This window comes from Panthera leo, chromosome A2, assembly GCF_018350215.1.
Source record: "Panthera leo isolate Ple1 chromosome A2, P.leo_Ple1_pat1.1, whole genome shotgun sequence".
Lineage (NCBI taxonomy): Eukaryota > Metazoa > Chordata > Mammalia > Carnivora > Felidae > Panthera > Panthera leo.
The window spans coordinates 20,419,442-20,438,355 of NC_056680.1; the positions used below are offsets into that span (position 1 = coordinate 20,419,442).

Sequence of the window (18,914 nt, forward strand, 5' to 3'; positions counted from 1 at the left end):
TTAATATGTCAACTGTACTTCAATTAAAACAACAAAAAACCCCAAGAGTTTCCCCCAAAGCCTCCTCTTATTAATTCCACACACTATCATGAAGCACCTAGTCTGTGCCAAGTTAATCCTTGTGGAGAGCCTACTATGAGCCACATCCTATGATGTTTTTCCCTCACTTTTCCTAGCCTCCTCTCTGAGAGAACTAGCCCTCCTGTAGCCCTCCCCGCTGCAGCCCTTGTCTTACTGGTACCTCAGCTTCCCCTCAGGACAAAGGCTGAATAATCTGATCACCCCCACTGGTGGAGATGAGAAGGGAGAGCATGTGGAGGACCACTTCCTGCCCCGGGAAAGGCAGAGCAGGGTCTCACAGACTCTGAAGCCCCCACTCTGATGTCTCAGTCTAGACTTCAGCCTGTGCCTGGTCTGGGCCCCCCTCCAGAGGCACCCCCAGCTCTTCCACAGCACAGTCTCCAGCCAGCAGCTGGCAGCTGCTAGGACCCAGGGGGCTGGTGCCAGGCCCTGCTCCTCCCTTGCCAGCTCTGTCTCTAAAGGGCAACATCAGAGTGTCAGCCAGTACCATCTCCAGCAGAGGCTGAGTTGCAGCGGTAAGGGGAGAGAGCAGAAGTCCCAGCCTTGCATCCCTCCATGGGGCCGCCCAAGCCCCTGAGAGGATGGCAGCCTGGGCGATGGAGCCAGCACCGGGGCATCCTGTGAGGTGAGGGGCCAGAGGAGCAAGGGACAGGTGATGGGAAGGGGGGAGGGAAGACGCTCCATTTCGCTCTCTGCAGCCCAGCACAGGGTGAAGCCTGAGCGCTCGAATGGCCAACACCACAGTGCTGAACACCTCAGAAGTCGCCGTCTCGGCAGGGTTGATCCTGGCGGCTGTCGTGGAGGCAGCAGCACTGCTGGGCAACGGCGCGCTGCTGGTCGTGGTGCTGCGCACCCCAGGACTGCGTGACACGCTCTACCTGGTGCACCTGTGCGTCGTGGACCTGCTGGCGGCCGCCTCCATCATGCCGCTGGGCCTGCTGGCCGCGCCACCGCCCGGGCTGGGCCGCGTGCGCCTGGGCCCCGCGCCGTGCCGCGCCGCGCGCTTCCTCTCGGCGGCGCTGCTCCCCGCCTGCACGCTCGGGGTGGCCGCGCTCGGTCTGGCGCGCTACCGCCTCATAGTGCACCCGCTGCGGCCGGGCGCGCGGCCTCCGCCGGGCCTGGTGCTCACGGCCGTGTGGGCCGCCGCGGGGCTGCTGGGCGCGCTCTCCCTGCTCGGGCCGCCTCCCGCACCACCCCCGGCTCCACCGCGCTGCTCCGTCCTGGCCGGTGGCCTCGGGCCCTTCCGGCCGCTCTGGGCGCTGCTGGCCTTCGCGCTACCGGCCCTCCTGCTGCTCGGCGCCTACGGCGGCATCTTCCTCGTGGCCCGCCGTGCGGCCCTGCGGCCCCCGCGGCCCGCGCGCGGCTCCCGGCCGCGCTCCGACTCTCTGGATAGCCGCCTCTCCATCTTGCCACCCCTCCGGCCTCGCCTGCCTGGGGGCAAAGCAGCCCTGGCCCCAGCCCTGGCCGTGGGCCAGTTCGCAGCCTGCTGGCTGCCCTATGGCTGTGCGTGCCTGGCGCCCGCTGAGCAAGCCGCAGTGGCTGAGGCGCCCGTCACCTGGGTGGCCTACTCGGCCTTCGCGGTTCACCCCTTCCTGTATGGCCTGCTACAGCGCCCCGTACGCCGGGCACTGGGCCGCCTTGCCCGCCGGGCTCTGCCCCAACCCCCGCGGGCCTGTACTCTCCGGGCCTGGCACCTGCCGACATTTCTGCAGCACCTCCAGGGACCTTCATTGGGCCCTGCCCTAGGCCCTCCTGGGGCACCAGAACAAGCCCCAGATTTGCCAGAAGGGGAGAACCTGAGCATGACAGGGGCCACCTGAGAGGAGATCTGTCTCCCATACTGAGCTGGCACTGGAGAAAGATGGTGGTGTCAGAAGGAGGCCCATCCAAACTCCTGCACAGTTCCAGGCAGGTCCCCTGCCTGGATTTCTGGCTCTGGAACAGGAGAAAGAGGGCCTGCAGCCTGGTGAGGCCAAGAGGCTTCTGGGAGCTAGGAATCCTGGGTTCTGAGCCTGACTCTGCATAGCTTTGTATACAGACCTACCCTTTCCTAGGCCTGTTTTCCCATTTGTATCCTGGACCATCTCTAAGAGCTCCTCCAGCTTAGGTGGTTTGGACACTTACGGATAGTCCCCAGGCCAAAGAAGGAGAGGAAGTGGGCAGGATCACAGAGAAGTGGGCTCTAAGGGTTTACAGCCAAAGGGATGGACGAAGCAGGGCAAGGTCTAGGTAACAGCCACAGCAGGAGGAACCAGTGGAGAGATACTCAGAAGGACTTCCCTGACATCTACACCAAGGAGAGGCTGGACCAAGCTACTGGAACTCCTCTACCAGCTTCTAAAGTGCCCAGAAAACAACTGGATCAGTGTGGTGCCAGAGGCAGGAGGCTGAACAACATGACCCCAAAGGGCCCGAAGCCCCAAAGCTGGCATGTGGAAGGAGCCAAAGCCCAATGGGGACCGGTGGATTCACAGATGGGGTCCTCCGGGACCTTGTCAACACCCATTTTCTGGAGGTTTTGCCAACACCCACAATGTTTTACAGCTTCCTGGTCTCTGAGAATATTTATTCAAAAACAGGGATTGAAAAAACTGTACAGAGTGTCTGCTGCTGAGAACTCGGCCCCTGCCTCCACACCACTCCCCCAGCTGCCCAGCAGGGTCCCCTCTTTGGGTTGCCCTCTGCCAAGCCCAGCCAGTCCATTCCAGTCAAAAGGGTATCAGTGGAAGCAGCAGGAATCTGCAGGGAGGTGGGGAGAGAAGCATGGCCCCAGCCACCCCCAGCCCTCCTCCCTGATCCCCACAGAGGAGCAGGAGACTGGGAAGCCCTAAGGGATGGGGAGTGCATGAGTGACCCTTTGAAGTGAGGGCACTAAGGATGCTCCCTGCATCCAAGCATAGAGCTAGAGGGGGTGGAGCCCCGTACCCTGGAGCTGCTGCAGTTCCCCAGACCCTGGGCCAGAAACTGCTCCCGCTCTAAGAGGAGTTACTCCCACAAACCGGGGCCGGGTGGGGGGTGCATCCATGCGTCTGGGCATTAGTGGTGTTTGGGACCCCAGGGTGGAGTCTCCTTGGGCAGATAGGGTGCAGAGGCAGCCCCTACCGGTGGTCCTGCCTGCCCCTGCGCCTGTGCCTCAGCCGGCCTCAGTAGGGGGAGAATTTCTGCCGCTCAGCTTTCTTGCTCCCATTGGCTGCTGCCATCTTGGCAGTGTAGGCCGCCAAGCCCGGCGGCGGCCCTGGGGAGGCAGGTGGTAGAGCCAAGAAGGGCACAGGCTTGAGGCCGATGAAGTTGGAGAGGGAGATGGCATAGGGTGTACCCAGCAGGCCTGGGGGAGCTGTGGGCAGGGCCGTCAGGGGCGGCGAGAAGGGGGCAGGCAGGTCTGTGGGGGCCGAGCCGGGCGTCCCCCCAGAGGTAGACTTGGCCGTTTCTAGACTGGAGAGAGGGATATGGGGGGAGATGCAGGGGAAGGTGGGGGTGAGAGAGGGGCAATGAGGGCAAATATAGGGGAGATTAGATGAAAGATGGAGAGGAATCGAGAACAATGACATAGAAGAGAACAGGAATGGCAGGAGAGTGGAAAACGGGAAGAAAGAATAAGCAGGTAAGGTATGGGGTGAGAGGAGACGCAGGGAGGGCAAAACCCAGTGGAAAAAGACAGGGATGGGAAAAGAAGACACAAGAAATAGACGTGGAGGGGAGATGGGGCAACATGGAGTGGGAAAGGCAGGGTTGGGGAGGCAGAGGACACACCCAGACAGAGACAGAGAAGGGAGATCAGCTTTCCCGCCCCAAGTGTGCTTTTCACAGGCACATAAGCCCCGTGACCTGGGACACCCCCTCCCCACACTCACCAGGCAGTGATGAGGTACTGGGCCAGGGCGATGGAGACAGGGGAACCAGTGATGGTCACGTGCCTCTCGCCAGCACCCTCTGCTTGGTTCCCGATCTTGATATGTGCCCCTGACATCTGCCGGATCTCACTGATCTTGCTGCCCTGGCGCCCGATCACGCAGCCAATCAGCTGGGGGGACAACAGAATTCAAGCCGAGGCCAGGCCCAGACTCCTGGGCCCCTGCTGCCCACCCTCAAACTACCCGATGCCCTGCTCACATCGTTGGGAACCAAGAACTCCTGTGAGCTGGTCTGTGTGCCAGGATCCAGTCCTGGGAGGGAGGAGAAGAGGGATCAGATGTGATTCTGGGCCTTTCCTGCCTCCCCATGTACATCCCAAGGGGGCTGTCTGCCCCTTGGAGTGTGCCCTTGCCTCCTTCTGCAGGGCTGCTCACCTGGCACCATGCTGGGTGAGGCAAAGGGGACTGCATGGCCCGAGAGCTGCTGGAGCTTGGTGACCTGTGCCAAAGAAGAAGGGTCAGAAGTCAGAGGAGGCCTGGTTTGGGAAGGACTCCCTTGGGCTACGGTTACTCACCTCAGCTGGGGTCACAGCCCCATACTGACCCTGGACAGAAAAGCCCTGTGGGAGACAAAGTGGGTGAAAGGGGGTTACTGTGACAAGTCAGACCAATTTGGCCAGTCACTCCTCCTCCCACCCAACCTCCAAGTCCTTCTTCCATCCCTCCCCCATCTCAAGCCCCTTCTCCAGTAATGCTTCTCACCCCTCTTACTGTTCCACCTCACCTGGTTGGCAGAGAGAAGGACGGTACCTAAGGAGAGGCTTGGATGATATGGGATAGTAGCTCCTTTGGGTGGGGACTAGAAGGCACAAATGGGGGAGGCTCTGTCAGGACCCTCCAGGCCCCCCTGTATCCCCCAAGGGCCTATGTTTTCAAGGCCCTTCCCATGACCCCCAGGGTAAATGCATCCCGACACCCTGGAGCTCCCAGTCCATCCCTGCAGCCCTGCCCTGCCTCCACCCAGTGCCATATGCATAGGACTTGGTGGCCTGACAAGACAGACCAGGGCCCATCCCCGTCCTCTCTCCCTGCACCAGGGCAGCACCTCCAGGATAACAGCACAGATCTGGCGCACACACAGGATGATGGCATCAGGTACCCCGGACACAGTGACAGCACGCTCTGTAGAGTTGGGGAGCAGGTCTCCCGCCACCTGCACCTGGGCACCCGTGGTCTGCAAGCAGAGAACAGGGGCCACTTCTGGCTGCCCTCGTAATCCAGGCTAGGGCTGCCCAGGCTTAGAGCTCCCCAGGGGACAGGAAGCCATAAGCCCAGGTCCACTCTCTGAAGTGGAGGGTAGGACTCCCCAAGGGTGGTATCCCCCTTTTCCTCACCTCTCGAATCTCCTTGATCTTGGTGCCAGCCTTCCCAATCAGTGAGCCACACTGGCTTGCAGGGATGACAAGGCGCAGGGTCACCGGAGGCCTGGAGACATTTCCACCATTTGCAGGAGCAGCACAAAGGTCCTGGGTAGGAAGACTGTGGTTTGGCTGTGCTTGCCCCACCCCCGGAGCACCTTCCTGCTGGGGTTTGAAGGAGGGAAGCCCTCCCCAAATCCCACCCTAATGAAAGAACCCTGCCCCTGGCTTGGCCTTTCTTGCCACCTACAGCCACTGCATGGAGTCGGAGCCCTGTTCCCCTGCCCCGGGGAACCACCTCTGGCCTCCCACCCCAGCCACCCACGGACCTCATCCAGCTTGAAGGCGATCATGGAGACTGCATGGAAGACGGCTGCTGTGGACCCAGTGATGGTGGTGATGCGCTCGGGGCAGGAACCCTCAGAGATGGTGATCCGGGCACTGCTCTGCGGGTACAGAAAGGCCGGGCAGCAGGTCTCCTTCTCCACTTCCTTGCCAGGAACCTGTCTGCCTGCCCACTCACCAGGCCCTGGCCAAGGCTGGAAACAGCTACCTTCCAAGGGCACTCACTGGTCATCCCAAATAGTGGGGTTCAGGGAAAATGCAGCTAGGGATCTCCCCTCCCCTCCAAACCAGGTGCCCTGGGCAGCTCTCCCAAACTCCATCCTCACCTGCTCCCGGATTCGCTTTACAGTCTCTCCTTTCTGTAGGAGACAAAATACAGAATGGCTCTTAGCCTGACTGGTCACTGCCCCCACACCTGGCCTAAGGCCTCAGATTGAAGTCTACACAGAACAGAACTGGGGCACCTACCTTCCCAATTATGCTGCCAACCTCCTGCAAATGAGACAAGAGTAGAGTCAGGGAGCACCAATGCCCCAGGCCCTGCCCCTCCGCCGGGACAGGAGCTCTAGCAGAGACAGAACGCAGGAGATCAAACTACTGGCTGGCCATGCCTCACCTTGCCCCCCACCCACTCACCTTCCCATGCATTAGCATCCGAAGTGTGAGGGTGATGCTGAGCTCTGGCTCCTCCTCCAGCCCCGCATCTGAACCGCTCATCCTGTCAGGCGGGGCTGGGGCCACAGCGGCCTGGGAGTGCGTCCACGGTGCCCAGCCGGCTCTGGTGGGTGCAGCAGAAGCGGGGTTAGAGAGGAGCCCAGGTCTCTTTTGGGTTCCCTGCCCTTACATGAAGATCTCAGAGCCAAACTAACTAAATTCCTATAGAAGAGAGACAGTTTTGAATGTCACACTGACCGGTGTCCTTGTATACAACTACTTGCTAGGTAACCCTGGACAGTTCATTTAACCCATCTGAGCCTCCGCTTCCTCATCTGTAAGAGGAGACTACCAAGTCTTACCATCAAAGAGTTATGAGAATTAAAATGAGCTAAGTACATATGCGGTAGGCAGCCAGTCTCCATGGGTATCCTTCCCTTTCCCACATATATTAGAAAAATTAACCAGGAGGCCTATGGGAGTCCAGAGAGGGAGAGTCTCCTCTCTGACCTTTTGGAAAAGGGGATCCCTGTGGATTGGGCCTTGAAAGTTTGGTTAAGGTTGAAGTTATTTCAAATGAGAAGCACTTGCATCCAGGAGCCAGAGCTCCCCACCCCCCGCCCCTGCCCCAGGACTATAACATGGAGTTGCTGCTGGAGCTGAGGCTGGAGAGCCCATCGGGAGCCACAGGAAGGCCTTGAAAGGAGGGTGGAAGTAAAGATAGCAAGGTTCTAGGAGGGTCCATTTGCCCCAGCCTTCCCACTGCCCAGCAGAGGCTTGTGGGGATTGGGGCACAAGGGCTAGGAATACCACCCCCACTGGTCACTAAAGCAGAGCCTCCCTGCAGACAGCAGGGTTCATTCAGCACATGGGGCAAGGGGGGTGGTGTCAGGAGACCAGCAGTCTGCATAATGGTTTTCCAAGCCATCTCCTGTGTGCTGCAGAGGTAAGAAGTGGCCACATTCCCAGCCAGGAATACTTTCTACTGTACCAGAAACAAGTCACTGGGCTCCCAGTCTCAATTTCCTCACCTATAAAATGGAGAGAATGCTTTCCCCCTGGGACTGGGTGATGGGTAAGAAAGGGATTTGGGGGCTGGGAAATGTCAAGGCCGTTAACTGTTAACTGACAGAGGAAGGAGGAGCCAGAGATTAGTTTCTGGGATTAGCCCAGCCGCCAGCCCTCCCAGCCCTCCCTACCCGACCCCTTTTCATGCCCCGACTTAATCCTGAACCTTAATCCTGCTTGGAAATCCCTCTCCTCCAGCCGGCTGTCTCCTACCAAGGCTCAGCCTTGATGGGGAGCTAACTGGGGGACCAGAACCCAAGGCAGAAAATGGAGTGGGACCAATTGGTGCCAAAGCTGAGCCAAGACCAAGCCCTAACTCTGCAAATTCCTTCTGCCCAGGAGGGTGTGGGAGCCAAGGATGAGTGTGCCTGCCTAGAGCACTCTAGAGACCTCTGGGCACCTTCTTCCTCAGCCCCCTGCCCTATTCTGACATGAGGGTCAAGGGTGTGGAGCATTGTCCAATCCCCTCGTTGGAACCCCCGTGCTAGCCAGAGCTTGGGCGTGGAGTAGGAAAGGGGTGCCCCCAGCCTGGCTTTCTCAGGAAGCCCAAGCAAGCCACTCCATGGCATGAGGCCTGTTCCTTCCCTGTACCATTGGGTGACAATGCTGTCCCCCCAAGCAGTCAGTAACTTGTCTCCCCAGCACAGGCTCCTCCCTCCCCTTGAGTTCTGTCCATAGGCTCTCCAGAGGTCAGAAGTCAACAGTGGATACAGGGACTCTGTTCTGTGAGCATCCTGGCCAGCCTCATGCTGGCTGCCCTTGCTAATGTTCCCCCAGCTGCATGCACTTCCTCCAGCAAAGCACTTGTAATGACGTGCTTAGTTTGTGCCTCCCTGGACAGCCAAGCTTGGGAGCCCCTTAGAGCAGGGGCCAAGGCTGCCACCTTCTCCTTGTGTCCCCAGAGCTCAGACCAGAGCCAAGCTGGAGAAGGCGTTCAGAACATAATTGTGAGCTGAACAGATGAATTCACCAGACAGAAGGCAACATGATGCCAACAGAGGGTCTATAACATGCCCAAGGTCACAGAGAGGTGGGGGAAAACACAGTCCTGCCTGCTAGTGTGGGGCTCTGTCACAGGCCCCGTCCGCCTCTCCTTTCTGGCTGTCCTGTCTGGATTTGTCAGTCCTCTTCCTGGAGCAGGGCTCTTGAAAGGTGAGGAGCAGACTTAGTAGTCTGTGAGACCCCTGCCTGGCTAGTACATGTGGGTCATGTCTGGAAAGGACTGACAACTTGTCCAAAGCTACGGTCTTAGCCTCCAGAATTTTCAGACACTCAGGGACTCCTTTGGAGTGGCAATCAGTGGGAGACTTCACACTGTCCCCATACCATTGCCACATTACCTCTTGGGGTCATAAGGCTTAAGGAAAAAAGGGCAAAGGGCCTAGAATGTGGCCAGAACTAGAGTTCCTGCCCTGCAAACGGTACCTGGGTCTGTAGTAGAGCCCACTGCCTCAAGTTCCATGGGTGACCTTGGCCAGGCCTTCACCTGACATGGACCTCAGTTTACCCACCTGTGCTATGTGTGTATGTACGGGGCTGGGGGTTGCTGGTGCTGGTATCTCTGTGTCCTTCCTGTTCTGAGGGACCCTCAAGATCTTTCCTGTTTTTAGGAGAGAACAAGAGTTCCTGACACAGGTTTCCCAAATTAGTCTCCTAGGGGCCCTAAGAGCAAACAGTCCTATTAGGCATGCTGGCTCCCCTTCTGCCCTCACCAGGGTTCTAGGGAGTTATTTGCTGGTGGGCCCTGGGTCCCTGCTGGGCCACCCACATGGCAGCCACACGTCATGCCATACTGACCTCCAGCTCACCTCTGGGGGTGCCCAGCCCCCTCTGGTCAGCAGGGCTCCTTGGCAGAACATACCAAGCTCAGACCAGGCCTCTGACCTCGGGTGTTCCCTTCTGCTCCCCAGGCCCCCTCCCCAGATCGAGTGCCCACTCCTTCTGTCCCTGGCTTCCTGCCACCCAGGCTGGAGGGGGCGGGGGGGGGGTGACAGCTGTGTAAGCGATGGCGGCTGCCCCTTCCTGCCCCTCCCCCCCAGCTGTCTCTCTCTCATGACAGCTGCCCAATCAAAGGGCCGGGGGCTTAGCCAGCTCCCCCCCACATGCAGGGATCAAGTGTCCACCCTGGCTTTGTTCTGGAGCAAGAACAATCCGGGGGAGGGGAGGGCTCCTGGGGCCAGGCAACTCAAGTGGACGGGACCGCCCCTTGGGGGATTCCCTTGGCTCTGCTAGCCAGTGTCTGGACCAACCAACCAGGGCCTACAGACCCACCTGAGCTAGAGAGAAAGTGTGGGGGGGGGGGCAGTCTCCAAGTTCATCCCCCACCTCACATCCCCTGACATCCCCCTCAGCACCACCAGGCTCCAACCTAGCAGCCTCCTACTCCTAATCCAAAAGCAGCCATGCTGGCCACACCCAGTGATGCTGGGGAATGGCTCGGGACATCAGGCGAAGCAGGGCGTGGCGGGAGGTGGACACTAGGCTTGGGGAGATCAGCACTGAGGGAGGGATCCTAACTCCCTTGCCTATCCCCTTCACTGGGTATGCTCCCCCTTCTTGATTACCCAGGCCTCCACAAGAAATGTTCCAGTATCCTCCGACCCATGTGCCCAGCCTCTCAGCCTTACAGCTTCCCAGGATGACCATTCATAGCACTTCTTGGGAGAGTCAGGGGAGGAGAGGCCTGCAGGGGAGCAGCCTGGGGGGTCCATGAGCTCCACCCTCTGGTTTCCTGACCCAAAGCTATCCTGTAGAATCTGTGCTAGGCAGTGAAGGGAAGCTCTGACAAGTTGTCTGGTGTCAGAAATGCTATAGCCTCCTTAGGGCATCATTAGGCAACTCCTCAAGAGTCCTCACAGCCGAGGGAAACTGAGGCAGGCCCAGACTGGGCTCCAGGAGGAAGGACACAGCTTCATGGTACAGCCCCACCCCCTGATACCCTTTGCCTCACCCAAATTGAGAAAGGTCTCTAGCTTTTATTTTCCATGCTGGAGACTCGGTCATTCTGCTGCTCAACAGCCATCGATGGCTCCCCAGTGCCCAAGGAATAAAGCCTGATCACCATAGACAAGCACTCAAGGCCCTTTGTGATCTGGTCCCTGCCAGCTTCTCTTCTCTCATCTCTACCCCTTCTCCCCTACACACCAGGCTGCAAAACACGCCTAGCACCTCCAGGCCTCTGGGCCTTTGCCCAGGCTGAACCCAGCTTGAAGTGCCCATCCTCCTCACTCTCTGTCAAAATCCTTCCCAAATGCCACCTCCTCTGTGAAGCCTTCCCCAACCTTCCAAGTCAGATATAATCACTCAGGCCTCTGTGCCTCCTAAAGATATGCCTCAACTCAAAGGAGCCCCAACTGGGCATTTTCAAGCCTATCTTTCTACTACCCAGGAAAGTAAGAGTTCCTCCAGGAGATCAGGAGCCAGGACGTGTGCAGGGAGAAGGGCCTGGCGGCATTAGGGACCAGAGATGGGGCTGAGGGTCCCAGAGAAGCAGTAAGGATGGGGTGAGAAGATCAGGGCATGGGGGGACCAGCCACATAGGAGGCCCAGGATCTGGCTGGACAGAATCCTCTCTCCATTCCTCAGCAGAGCCCCTGCTCCTGCTGTTTCTTTGGATCTAGGTGTTTCCAGGGCATGTCACCGGGGTGGGGGATTTGCGCTGTGCTTTGAGACTTCCAGGGGCCCAGAATGGGTTCCCCATGTGGAAGGGAGGCTGGAAGAAGAGCTGGGGAGTGGCACAGGTTTCACAAAATCAGAACCTGAGGCCCAAAGAGGAATGCATTTGTTTACAAGGCTACATGAAAGGCAACTGGCAGAGCTGGGAGAACCAGGGGTCCACCTGTGCAGCTCAGAGCTCTTTCCTCAAGAGGTCAATGCCACTGGGCGATGGTGATGGAGGCTAGAGGGGGGGTAGGTGGCAGGGATGGGAGTAGGGAGGGTGGACAGAGCCTGTCTGGGGACACAGGGCGGGGCAAAGCCAGCCTCCCTGTGGCCTGGGCCTGCCAGGGTGTGTGGGCCGCCTGCTCCCAGCCCCCCACCCTGAGCATGCAGGAAGAACAATCCCCTTGTGTTTGGGCAGTCTGAGCCTGCATGCTGATGAAGGCTGGGGGGTGGGGGCTGGGATGGGGGTGCTTTGGAGTTTGAGGGGGTTCCAGGGCCCAGAGCGACTAGGGGACCTTCAGATGGGAAAAGGATAGGATCCCAGGTGCTGGCCCTGAAGCAGTGAGGGTAACCTCAGGAAAGAGTGAAGACTGGAGCTAAGGTTTAAGCTCCTGGAGAGTCTCTGGGGTCTAAGAGCTCTTTGTAGGAGAAGGAGGGCCCCTAGGGATACATGCCCTGTTGGTCCAGCATAAAGGTAAACATTGTGGGCTTGGTGGGGACCAAGAGCCCACATTCTGGAAGGAGGGCATGCAACTGGCTGTGGGTGCATCCCCTTGAAGACCACTCCCCATGGTGCTGGAGCCGGGCGGAGCACTGGGTGCCACAGGTCTCAAGATGGCGGGCCTGGGACAGGGGAGTGAGGAGGTGGGCACCTCCCTCTCCTGGCCAGGCAGGCATGAGAGCCAGGCTGAAGTGATTAGCCAGAGACACCCCCTGTCCTCCAGGACTCCAGCTAGAAGCTAGGTCAGAGCTGAGGGGCTGAAGAGCCACAGGGCATGAAGGACCACTCTGAGCCCCCAACTGTCATCTCCACACACCCCTGGATGGAGATCTGTCTGCCCCCCCCCCCCCCCAATCAAGGACTGCGGAGAATGGGAAGGGGTGTGTGTCCAGCCAGGAACTGCAGGGGAATGGCAGATGGGGATAGAGATGGAGCAGAACCAGAACCCAAGGCAGGAGATCGAGAGAAGAGCAGGTCCAAAGAACAGAAACAGCAGGTGGGATGTGGGCCTCGAATCTGGGGTCTCAGGTACAGGAAGGCCCTCCCTTGGTGCTGGGGGCTCCTCTGGCAGAGCAGCGCCCCCCACCTGTGCAGGCCTGGGCCCGAGTGGGACAGGGAAGCATGTCTCCCAGTCTCCCAAATCTGGACCCCGGCCTGTAGACTCCAGCGCGGGCTCCCCACCCCCCGGCCGAACCCCCAAACTTCGCGGCCCGCGGTGCCCCGCCCGGCCCGCGCCCTACCTCGCTGGGGCTGTCCTGCGGCGGCGGCGGCGGCGGCGGCGCGGCGGCTGGGCCGCTCAGTCCCACATTGTCCCCGGGAGAGGCGGCCGCTCACAACTGCGAGTGACATCAGCTGCGAACAATGAGGGGTTTGACAGGCGCGGAGCCCGGCCGGCCCGGAGCCCGGCTCCGCGCCCCCCCACCCCCACCCCCCGGCCCGCCCGGCCCGGCCCCTCCCCGCCCCCTCCCCGGATCCGATTACAGCGCGGCGGGCCCGCCCCAGCCGCCCCAGTGCCGCAGCCGCCCGCCCCGCCCCGCGCGCCGCGGTGCGCCCCGAGCGGTGGCCGCTTCCGGGAGGGCTGGTGCGACCCTCCCCCGGGAGGTCGTCCGTGCGCCGAGAGCGGGGGACCTGGCTGGGTAGGGGTGGAGGGGGTGCCCGGCAGCGAGCGACCGCCCAGTGGTCCCGCGGTGCCTGGCCCCGAGCCCCTGCGCTCTCTGCCCGCCAGGGCCGCCCGCCCGGCGCCTGCGCCGAGCCCACCGCTCCCAAATCTCGGCCTCGGGCCGGCCGCCAGGCCCCACGCTGCCTCGCTCTGGCTCGGATCCCTCGGAGCCCGGATTTCGACCCTCCGCCCGACCCGGTTCCCAGCTCTGCTCGCTTCTGCGCCTTCCATCCCCGCAACCCCGCGCGGGGCTCTCGCCCACCAAGACCCGCGCCCTTCAACCACCCACAGCTTCCGCGAGGCCCGGCCCTTGTCCACCCGGGACAAGTTACCGGGCCAGCTGGAGGAGGGGCCTGAGAGCGGTGTGATCCCGTGCAGCCCGCCCCGCCATTCTCCCAAAGCTACCCCCAGAATTCCTTCTGGGGACTAGGGTCGCAAGGGCCGCGACGCAGTAGAGTACTCTGCTAGGGAATGGGAGGAGTTGGACGGTCCCCCAAGCCCTCTCCTTCCCCCACCGCACCCCCTGGGGAGCAGATCTACCTCCCCCTCTCCTTCGTAATCGGCTCAGCCTGGTCCCACTGACCTCCACCTCCCCCCACAGCTGAGTCTCTTGGCACCTGGGTGTGTGTGGGTGGGGAGGGGAATCCAATCTCCCTTCCCCTCCATCTGGCCGGGTGGACAAAGGGCAGGGGGACCATCTGGTCCCGCCAGGGTGGGGGAGGGGCCCACAGTGGCTGTCCCCAGGGACGGGGGAGGGGCGGCGCTCTGGAGACAGCGAAAGCCTGCGGGGTCTAATTGCATCACTTTATTTCACCGACCTCCACTCTCCACTCTCCGTCTCCCCAACCCCCAAACCTCAGAGCAGGAAACAAGCTTGGCTGAGCAGATGCAGGCCTAATAACCTGGGGAGGTGTGGAGCACCCAGAAAGAGAGGAGGGGAGGGCAGGGAGATCTGAGGGTCGAAAAGATGTCACCTTTTGGGGGGCAGTTCTGGTCGGGGGCCTGCTGCAACCTGTGGGTGAATGAAGTTCAGGGCTGGCTACCCCTAAGCTTGGCAGAGGGCCTCCTGCTAGGGCTGGCCTATTGGGTCCCCACCTTCCTGGACAGTGGGTGCTGCATGGTTGGGAGGGGGCATGTGTGGAGGCACAAGAATGCATGTGTGTGAGTGCATGCAGGGCAAAGCTGCAGGTGACAATGTGCATGTCAGCCCAGAGTTGCCTGTACCTATGCAGTTGCTCCCAGGTGAAGGGTCATATCTGGGAATATAGATGGCTCTAAATGTGTAAGCATGCATGTGGTCATGGATGTATCTGGATGTATGTGTGGTCTAAGAGGCAGGGGTAGGGGATGTGAGTGCCCCACAGGACAGCCAAAGAGAGAAGCTGGAGGCAGGATGGGGAGGCTGAACAGGGCAGAAAAAGGGGTGCAAGCAAACAGGAAAGCCTATAGGAGAAGCCCATCTAATGGATTACCCTCCACCAGATTATGTCTCTTGATTCCTGGGGCTTTCCTTCTTTCCTTTCACCTCCAAAGTCTGTCACTGCAAGAGAAAGAGGAAGAGGAAAAGATAGACCCCAAAGACAAGAAACCAGATAGAGACACACCTGTTGCATGTACATGATGCGCAGGGACCCATGGCAGGAGGAAGGAGACAGAGCCCAAGGCAGACCAGCAGCCACCCCCATCAGCAGGGCTGGGTTTCATGCTAGCCCCTGCAGGAAATCCAGCAGCCCTGTGTGCCACTCCCCAGGTTTGTCAAGGTAACAGGGGTGCCCTGCCCCCTCCATGACCAACACACGGTGGTTGGGCAGATGCTTCAGGTGCTCAAAGCTGGTCAGACCCATGGGGTCCTGGTCTCCATATACAATAAGTGTTGAGGTCTAGAGAAAGGAAAGGGAGACAGAGTAAACAGGGACCTGACACACCGGCCCCAGCCTCCTAGAAGTCAGCTCTAGCCCCACAATCACTTCAGTCTCTCCCTGGGGTCACCCCAAATAAGGGGGAGAGACAAGCTGGCCCAGTGGGTGGTAGAAGAAGCCCCAGCTCCAGGCGGATAGAGGCATGGATGTTGTCTGCCCCAGCATACAGATTAACACAGGCCAAGGCACGGTAATCTGCTAAGTAAACCAAAAGGGTGGAGTTTGGTCATGTAGCTCCTCCCAGAAGACACCCCTTGGTTACCCTGCCCCCAGGTAAGGAAAGGCCCCAGGATGGACCCTTCCTTGCTCGTGGCAGGGGCATCTCAGCCTCCCACACAGGGGTACCTTCACACTGGCATAGTCGGAAGCATTGATTTTGTCAGTGCAGATAGGGGCCACTGGCACGTAGCCCCGGAGCTGGGAGCCAGGGGCCGTCAGGAAGGGCAGGGAGTACATGCCACTCAACGACGGGCTGATCACAACTGGGGGACCCAGGTCCAAGGCATCTACCACAGCTGCCAGGAAGCTGCTGGGGACCAGCTCTCCAATAGGGGCAGGGGCTGCTGCTTCCTTGGAGCGCCCCAGACCTGCAGGGATTCAGGTGTGAGAAAGACAAAGGCATGAATCGGGAAGTGGAAGAGACAGTCCCTTCCTCCAGGAAGTCCTCCTAGGTGGATCTTTCTGAGCCAGGTTCCTGCAGCACACAGCGTACCCAAGCTTATTCCTACAGCAGCCTAGATCTACCATTATCTGTGGCAAGCATGAGGCATTTCCCTCGATATCTGTGCCCATCTCTCCCAGCAGTAGAGTGGTCCTGGAAAGGATCAGGCTCTGAAGTCCAACCCAGCTGGGTCCAAGTCTCAGTCTTCCACTTACTATCTATGTGACCTTGGGAAAGCCTCCTCAACCCTCTCTCGGCTGCTCAGTTTCCCCGTGTGTTAAAGGAGAGAACAAAAGTATCTGTCGTTTCAGATTGTTGTGAAAATTAAGTGAGTTAACTGGTTAAGAGACACCCATCCCAGGGCTGGCAGAACGGACAGTGACTGAGGAGCTGGCTCTGCACATGGACCTCCCCTCCAATTAGTCGTACCTTTCCCACAAAGATTAGCTCAAGACCTTCACCTGGAAGATCAGCCCAACCCACTGTCTGAACCAATTCCATCTGGGCCTAGAGGCCCACACCTGGGCACTGAAAACATGGCAGCCATGCCTGTGAGGGGAACAGGTCAGCTATGCTGCCCCTTCACATGGCACCATGTCTAGGTTATGACTGCCAGTCTGGGGCTGTCCCTGCCTACTCCAGAACTCAGTTTAGGGCTTTGTACATGGCTTAGCCACCCTCCAGGGTCTGCCCCACCCCCAAATGTGTCAGAAGATTCAGTCTTACTAGGCAGGACTTCCAACAGACCCTATGGTTATCGCTCCACCAAAAGATTTTACTTCCAATTGGCTGAGCACCAATTACTGGGTGTCAGGTACTGGCCACTATTCACATAACCTCAGTCCATTCTCACTAGAGCCAACCCTCAAAATGAATATATCTCCCGTTATACATAAGGAAACAGAGGCTCAGAGATACTGAGACACTGCCCCAGGACAACACAGTTAGAAGGATCTGGACAGTGTCCAGACCACATCCGGATGGAGACTAGAGACAGTGGAAGGCCCCACAGTGTACATCGTGCCCTGTGGAGCTTGGGGCCCAGCCTGGCCAGGTCCTCCCAAGTCCCCCAGCCCCCAGTGAGGCCCCCACAACCCCTGTCCAGGAGCCCGCCCCAGAAATACCTGGCAGGTCGACGGCCACAGCCCGGTAGCCAGCCTGAGCCAGACTGTGCAGTGTGCCCAGGTTCTGCCAGGTCTCAGAGGAGAAGCGGATACCATGCAACAGCAGAACTGAGAAGCAGGCAGCCTGTCCACCGCCTGGCCGAGCTTCTCGGAAGAAGAGGCTCTGGCCCTGCACCTGGATGGTGCCCTCGTGCTGCTCCACACCCGCCATACTGGCTGCTGCACTGGTGAAGCACCTGTGGTTCAAGGCCAGACTGATGAGCCACAAAACACCCTGCCCAGGCTACCACAGAGAGAGAAGGGGTCCCTCAAGAAGCAGCAAGAAGGCCTCCAGGAAGCTACCAGAACTCTAGGAACATGCTTTGGGGGGGAGGCAGACATAGTGTTTTTATGCCTCTCCCACTCAATTGTGTGGCCCTGGGCCTCAATTTCCTCTTCTGAAATAAGGAACAATAAAGCCTACCTCAAGAATTAATGAGTTAAGAAAAAAAAAAGAATTGACAGATGAGGGTGCCTGCCCTTAGAACGCAATACATGGGGCTCCCATTACAATTATTGTCCTCACTGTTATTATACTTTTCTACAAATAGGGATAATACAATAGTGTTCAGCTCATAGGTAGGTGATGAGATTAAATGAGCTCAGGCATGTAAAACGCTGGACATCGTTCCTAACACATAGGGAGCATAGTAAGTGCTCAATCAACAGTAAGGTGCTGTTTTGCTTATCGACCTCTTCCTCTTCAAGGCACTGTTACAGGCTGTAGGTTGGCACCACAGGCCAGAGGGGGTCGGGGATGGAGTTAAAAACCCATTTTCCGGAGGCGGAAGCTGGAGCAGAGCCGGGAAAGGCATTGGAGTTCCGGCCTGCAAGGGACGAGGAGTGCCCAGCGCGCTTCCCGCTGGGGGCCAACGCTCTGACGCCGTGGTCAGGGGGCACGGTCAACGGCGCTGCAGCGGCTCTCTCTGTCCCCTCCGCGGACCTCGGTTCTGGCTCGCAGGGCCCGGTAAGGCGCACGCGGAAGGGTGGGGGCAGACCCGAGGAGGGAACCTGGGGAGCCGAGAAGGGGAAGGGGAAGAACTTGGGGTAGTAGGGGTGGGCCCTCACTGGATAGCGGAAGAGAGGGTCGGGGGTGCAGGGCCGGTACCTGAGGAGCTGCGTAGGCTCGCGCAGACAAGAAGCAGGCGAGTGCTGGCTGCGACTGAGGCCCGGGGCAGGGAAACCGGGAATTGGCCTGGCCGAGGGCGGGGACCAGGCCGTGCTACGGGGCGCCCTCTTGTGGCCACAAGACGTCGCAGGCCTGTCGGTGCCGTTAGACCTATCTTTCTTGTCGCAGCGGCCTCAGTTTCCCAGAGCCCCTCGGCCCCATGTGTTCCAAGTACCCGGCTAGGTGCGGCTCCCAGCAACCTGCCCCAGATGCACATGGTGCGGCTTGAGGTTCATGGAGTCTCATCCCTGCTGCTCCTCCCCGCCTTGTCCCCAACCCACTCATCCCTGGGGCCTTGACTGCCCAGGCCCAGAGTTGTGCGCCTGACATGCAGTGAAACCCGACAGCTTTGAGTGCGAGGTACTGACAAAGTCCAGCCAGGTGGCGTTGGTCATTTACCTATCGTCGCTGAGCCTCCTGGCCTGTAGAATGGGTGTGATGTTGCCTTTTTAGCAGGGTGTCGATAACAGAGTGAGTCCTGCATGCTCAGCGCCGCTTCCCTGTGCCAGGCCTGGCCGCCAAGCCTGGGACCTGTCCTGAGCCCGGGGCAGACCACACGTTGGTCACACATTGCCCACCAGGATGGGTGCTATAAAGAGCCGTGAAGGAGCGAGAGGCTGCCCTGGGCTGTGACCAAGCGCGTGAGCATGTGTATCCGTAGGGGTTGGGGAAGCAGTTGGGCTGAGACCTGGAGCTACCAAGTAACAATAATATCTGACATTTACAAGGCAAGGGACTCCTCGCCAGACACTGAGCTAAGGCCTGACCGGTCCTTTGTGGTCCTTAAGACAACCCTTATCCTTAACCCCGTTGTGCAGACCAGGGACTGACCCACGATAGAGATGGTCTGGTGGAAGAAGCTGGTGGCTCTCCCCTGGCCCTCGGGATGGAAGCAATCCGGAAAATCTGGACGGGACGGGGACGAGGCCTGTGTGCTTTCAGGGGCCGCCTGGACTCCCCCTCCATCTGGGTTGGGAGGCGGGGGTGGGGCAGGAGGCAGGGGTGGGGGGAGGTGCTGCGACTGCGGACTGCGCAAGCGCGCCTCC

At 59.5% G+C, this 18,914-nt stretch overlaps 3 protein-coding genes across 8 annotated transcripts; 1 reads left to right on the forward strand and 2 right to left on the reverse strand.

Moving 5' to 3' along the window:
- Nucleotides 1–809: 809 nt before the first annotated feature.
- Nucleotides 810–1,901, forward strand: GPR62 (G protein-coupled receptor 62). Its single transcript, XM_042927521.1, has one exon. It carries the CDS (start codon nucleotides 810–812, stop codon nucleotides 1,899–1,901), a length of 1,092 nt encoding a protein of 363 aa, XP_042783455.1.
- A 731-nt stretch (nucleotides 1,902–2,632) lies between these two features.
- On the reverse strand, nucleotides 2,633–12,706 carry PCBP4 (poly(rC) binding protein 4). Of its 5 annotated transcripts, XM_042929555.1 has the most exons (15): nucleotides 12,539–12,706; nucleotides 8,929–9,017; nucleotides 6,332–6,473; nucleotides 6,164–6,187; nucleotides 6,022–6,054; nucleotides 5,680–5,796; nucleotides 5,327–5,458; nucleotides 5,038–5,166; nucleotides 4,717–4,791; nucleotides 4,508–4,552; nucleotides 4,368–4,431; nucleotides 4,192–4,244; nucleotides 3,933–4,102; nucleotides 3,184–3,513; nucleotides 2,633–2,820 (listed from the first exon to the last, which is right to left on the reverse strand). In XM_042929555.1, the coding sequence occupies exons 3-14, from the start codon at nucleotides 6,410–6,412 to the stop codon at nucleotides 3,225–3,227; spliced, it is 1,212 nt and encodes a 403-aa protein (XP_042785489.1). In that variant the 5' UTR covers nucleotides 6,413–6,473; nucleotides 8,929–9,017; nucleotides 12,539–12,706; the 3' UTR covers nucleotides 2,633–2,820; nucleotides 3,184–3,224. The 5 variants fall into 5 exon arrangements, with proteins under 5 accessions (XP_042785489.1, XP_042785491.1, XP_042785487.1 ...); XM_042929557.1 differs by having other exon boundaries at nucleotides 2,633–3,316; XM_042929553.1 differs by having other exon boundaries at nucleotides 2,633–3,513.
- A 1,041-nt stretch (nucleotides 12,707–13,747) lies between these two features.
- ABHD14B (abhydrolase domain containing 14B) lies at nucleotides 13,748–18,533 on the reverse strand. 2 transcript variants are annotated; one of them, XM_042929562.1, is made up of 4 exons: nucleotides 18,268–18,533; nucleotides 16,662–16,897; nucleotides 15,222–15,463; nucleotides 13,748–14,837 (listed from the first exon to the last, which is right to left on the reverse strand). In XM_042929562.1, the coding sequence occupies exons 2-4, from the start codon at nucleotides 16,870–16,872 to the stop codon at nucleotides 14,658–14,660; spliced, it is 633 nt and encodes a 210-aa protein (XP_042785496.1). In that variant the 5' UTR covers nucleotides 16,873–16,897; nucleotides 18,268–18,533; the 3' UTR covers nucleotides 13,748–14,657. The 2 variants fall into 2 exon arrangements, with proteins under 2 accessions (XP_042785496.1, XP_042785495.1); XM_042929561.1 differs by lacking the exon at nucleotides 18,268–18,533 and adding an exon at nucleotides 17,809–18,022.
- Between the last annotated feature and the right edge of the window lie 381 nt (nucleotides 18,534–18,914).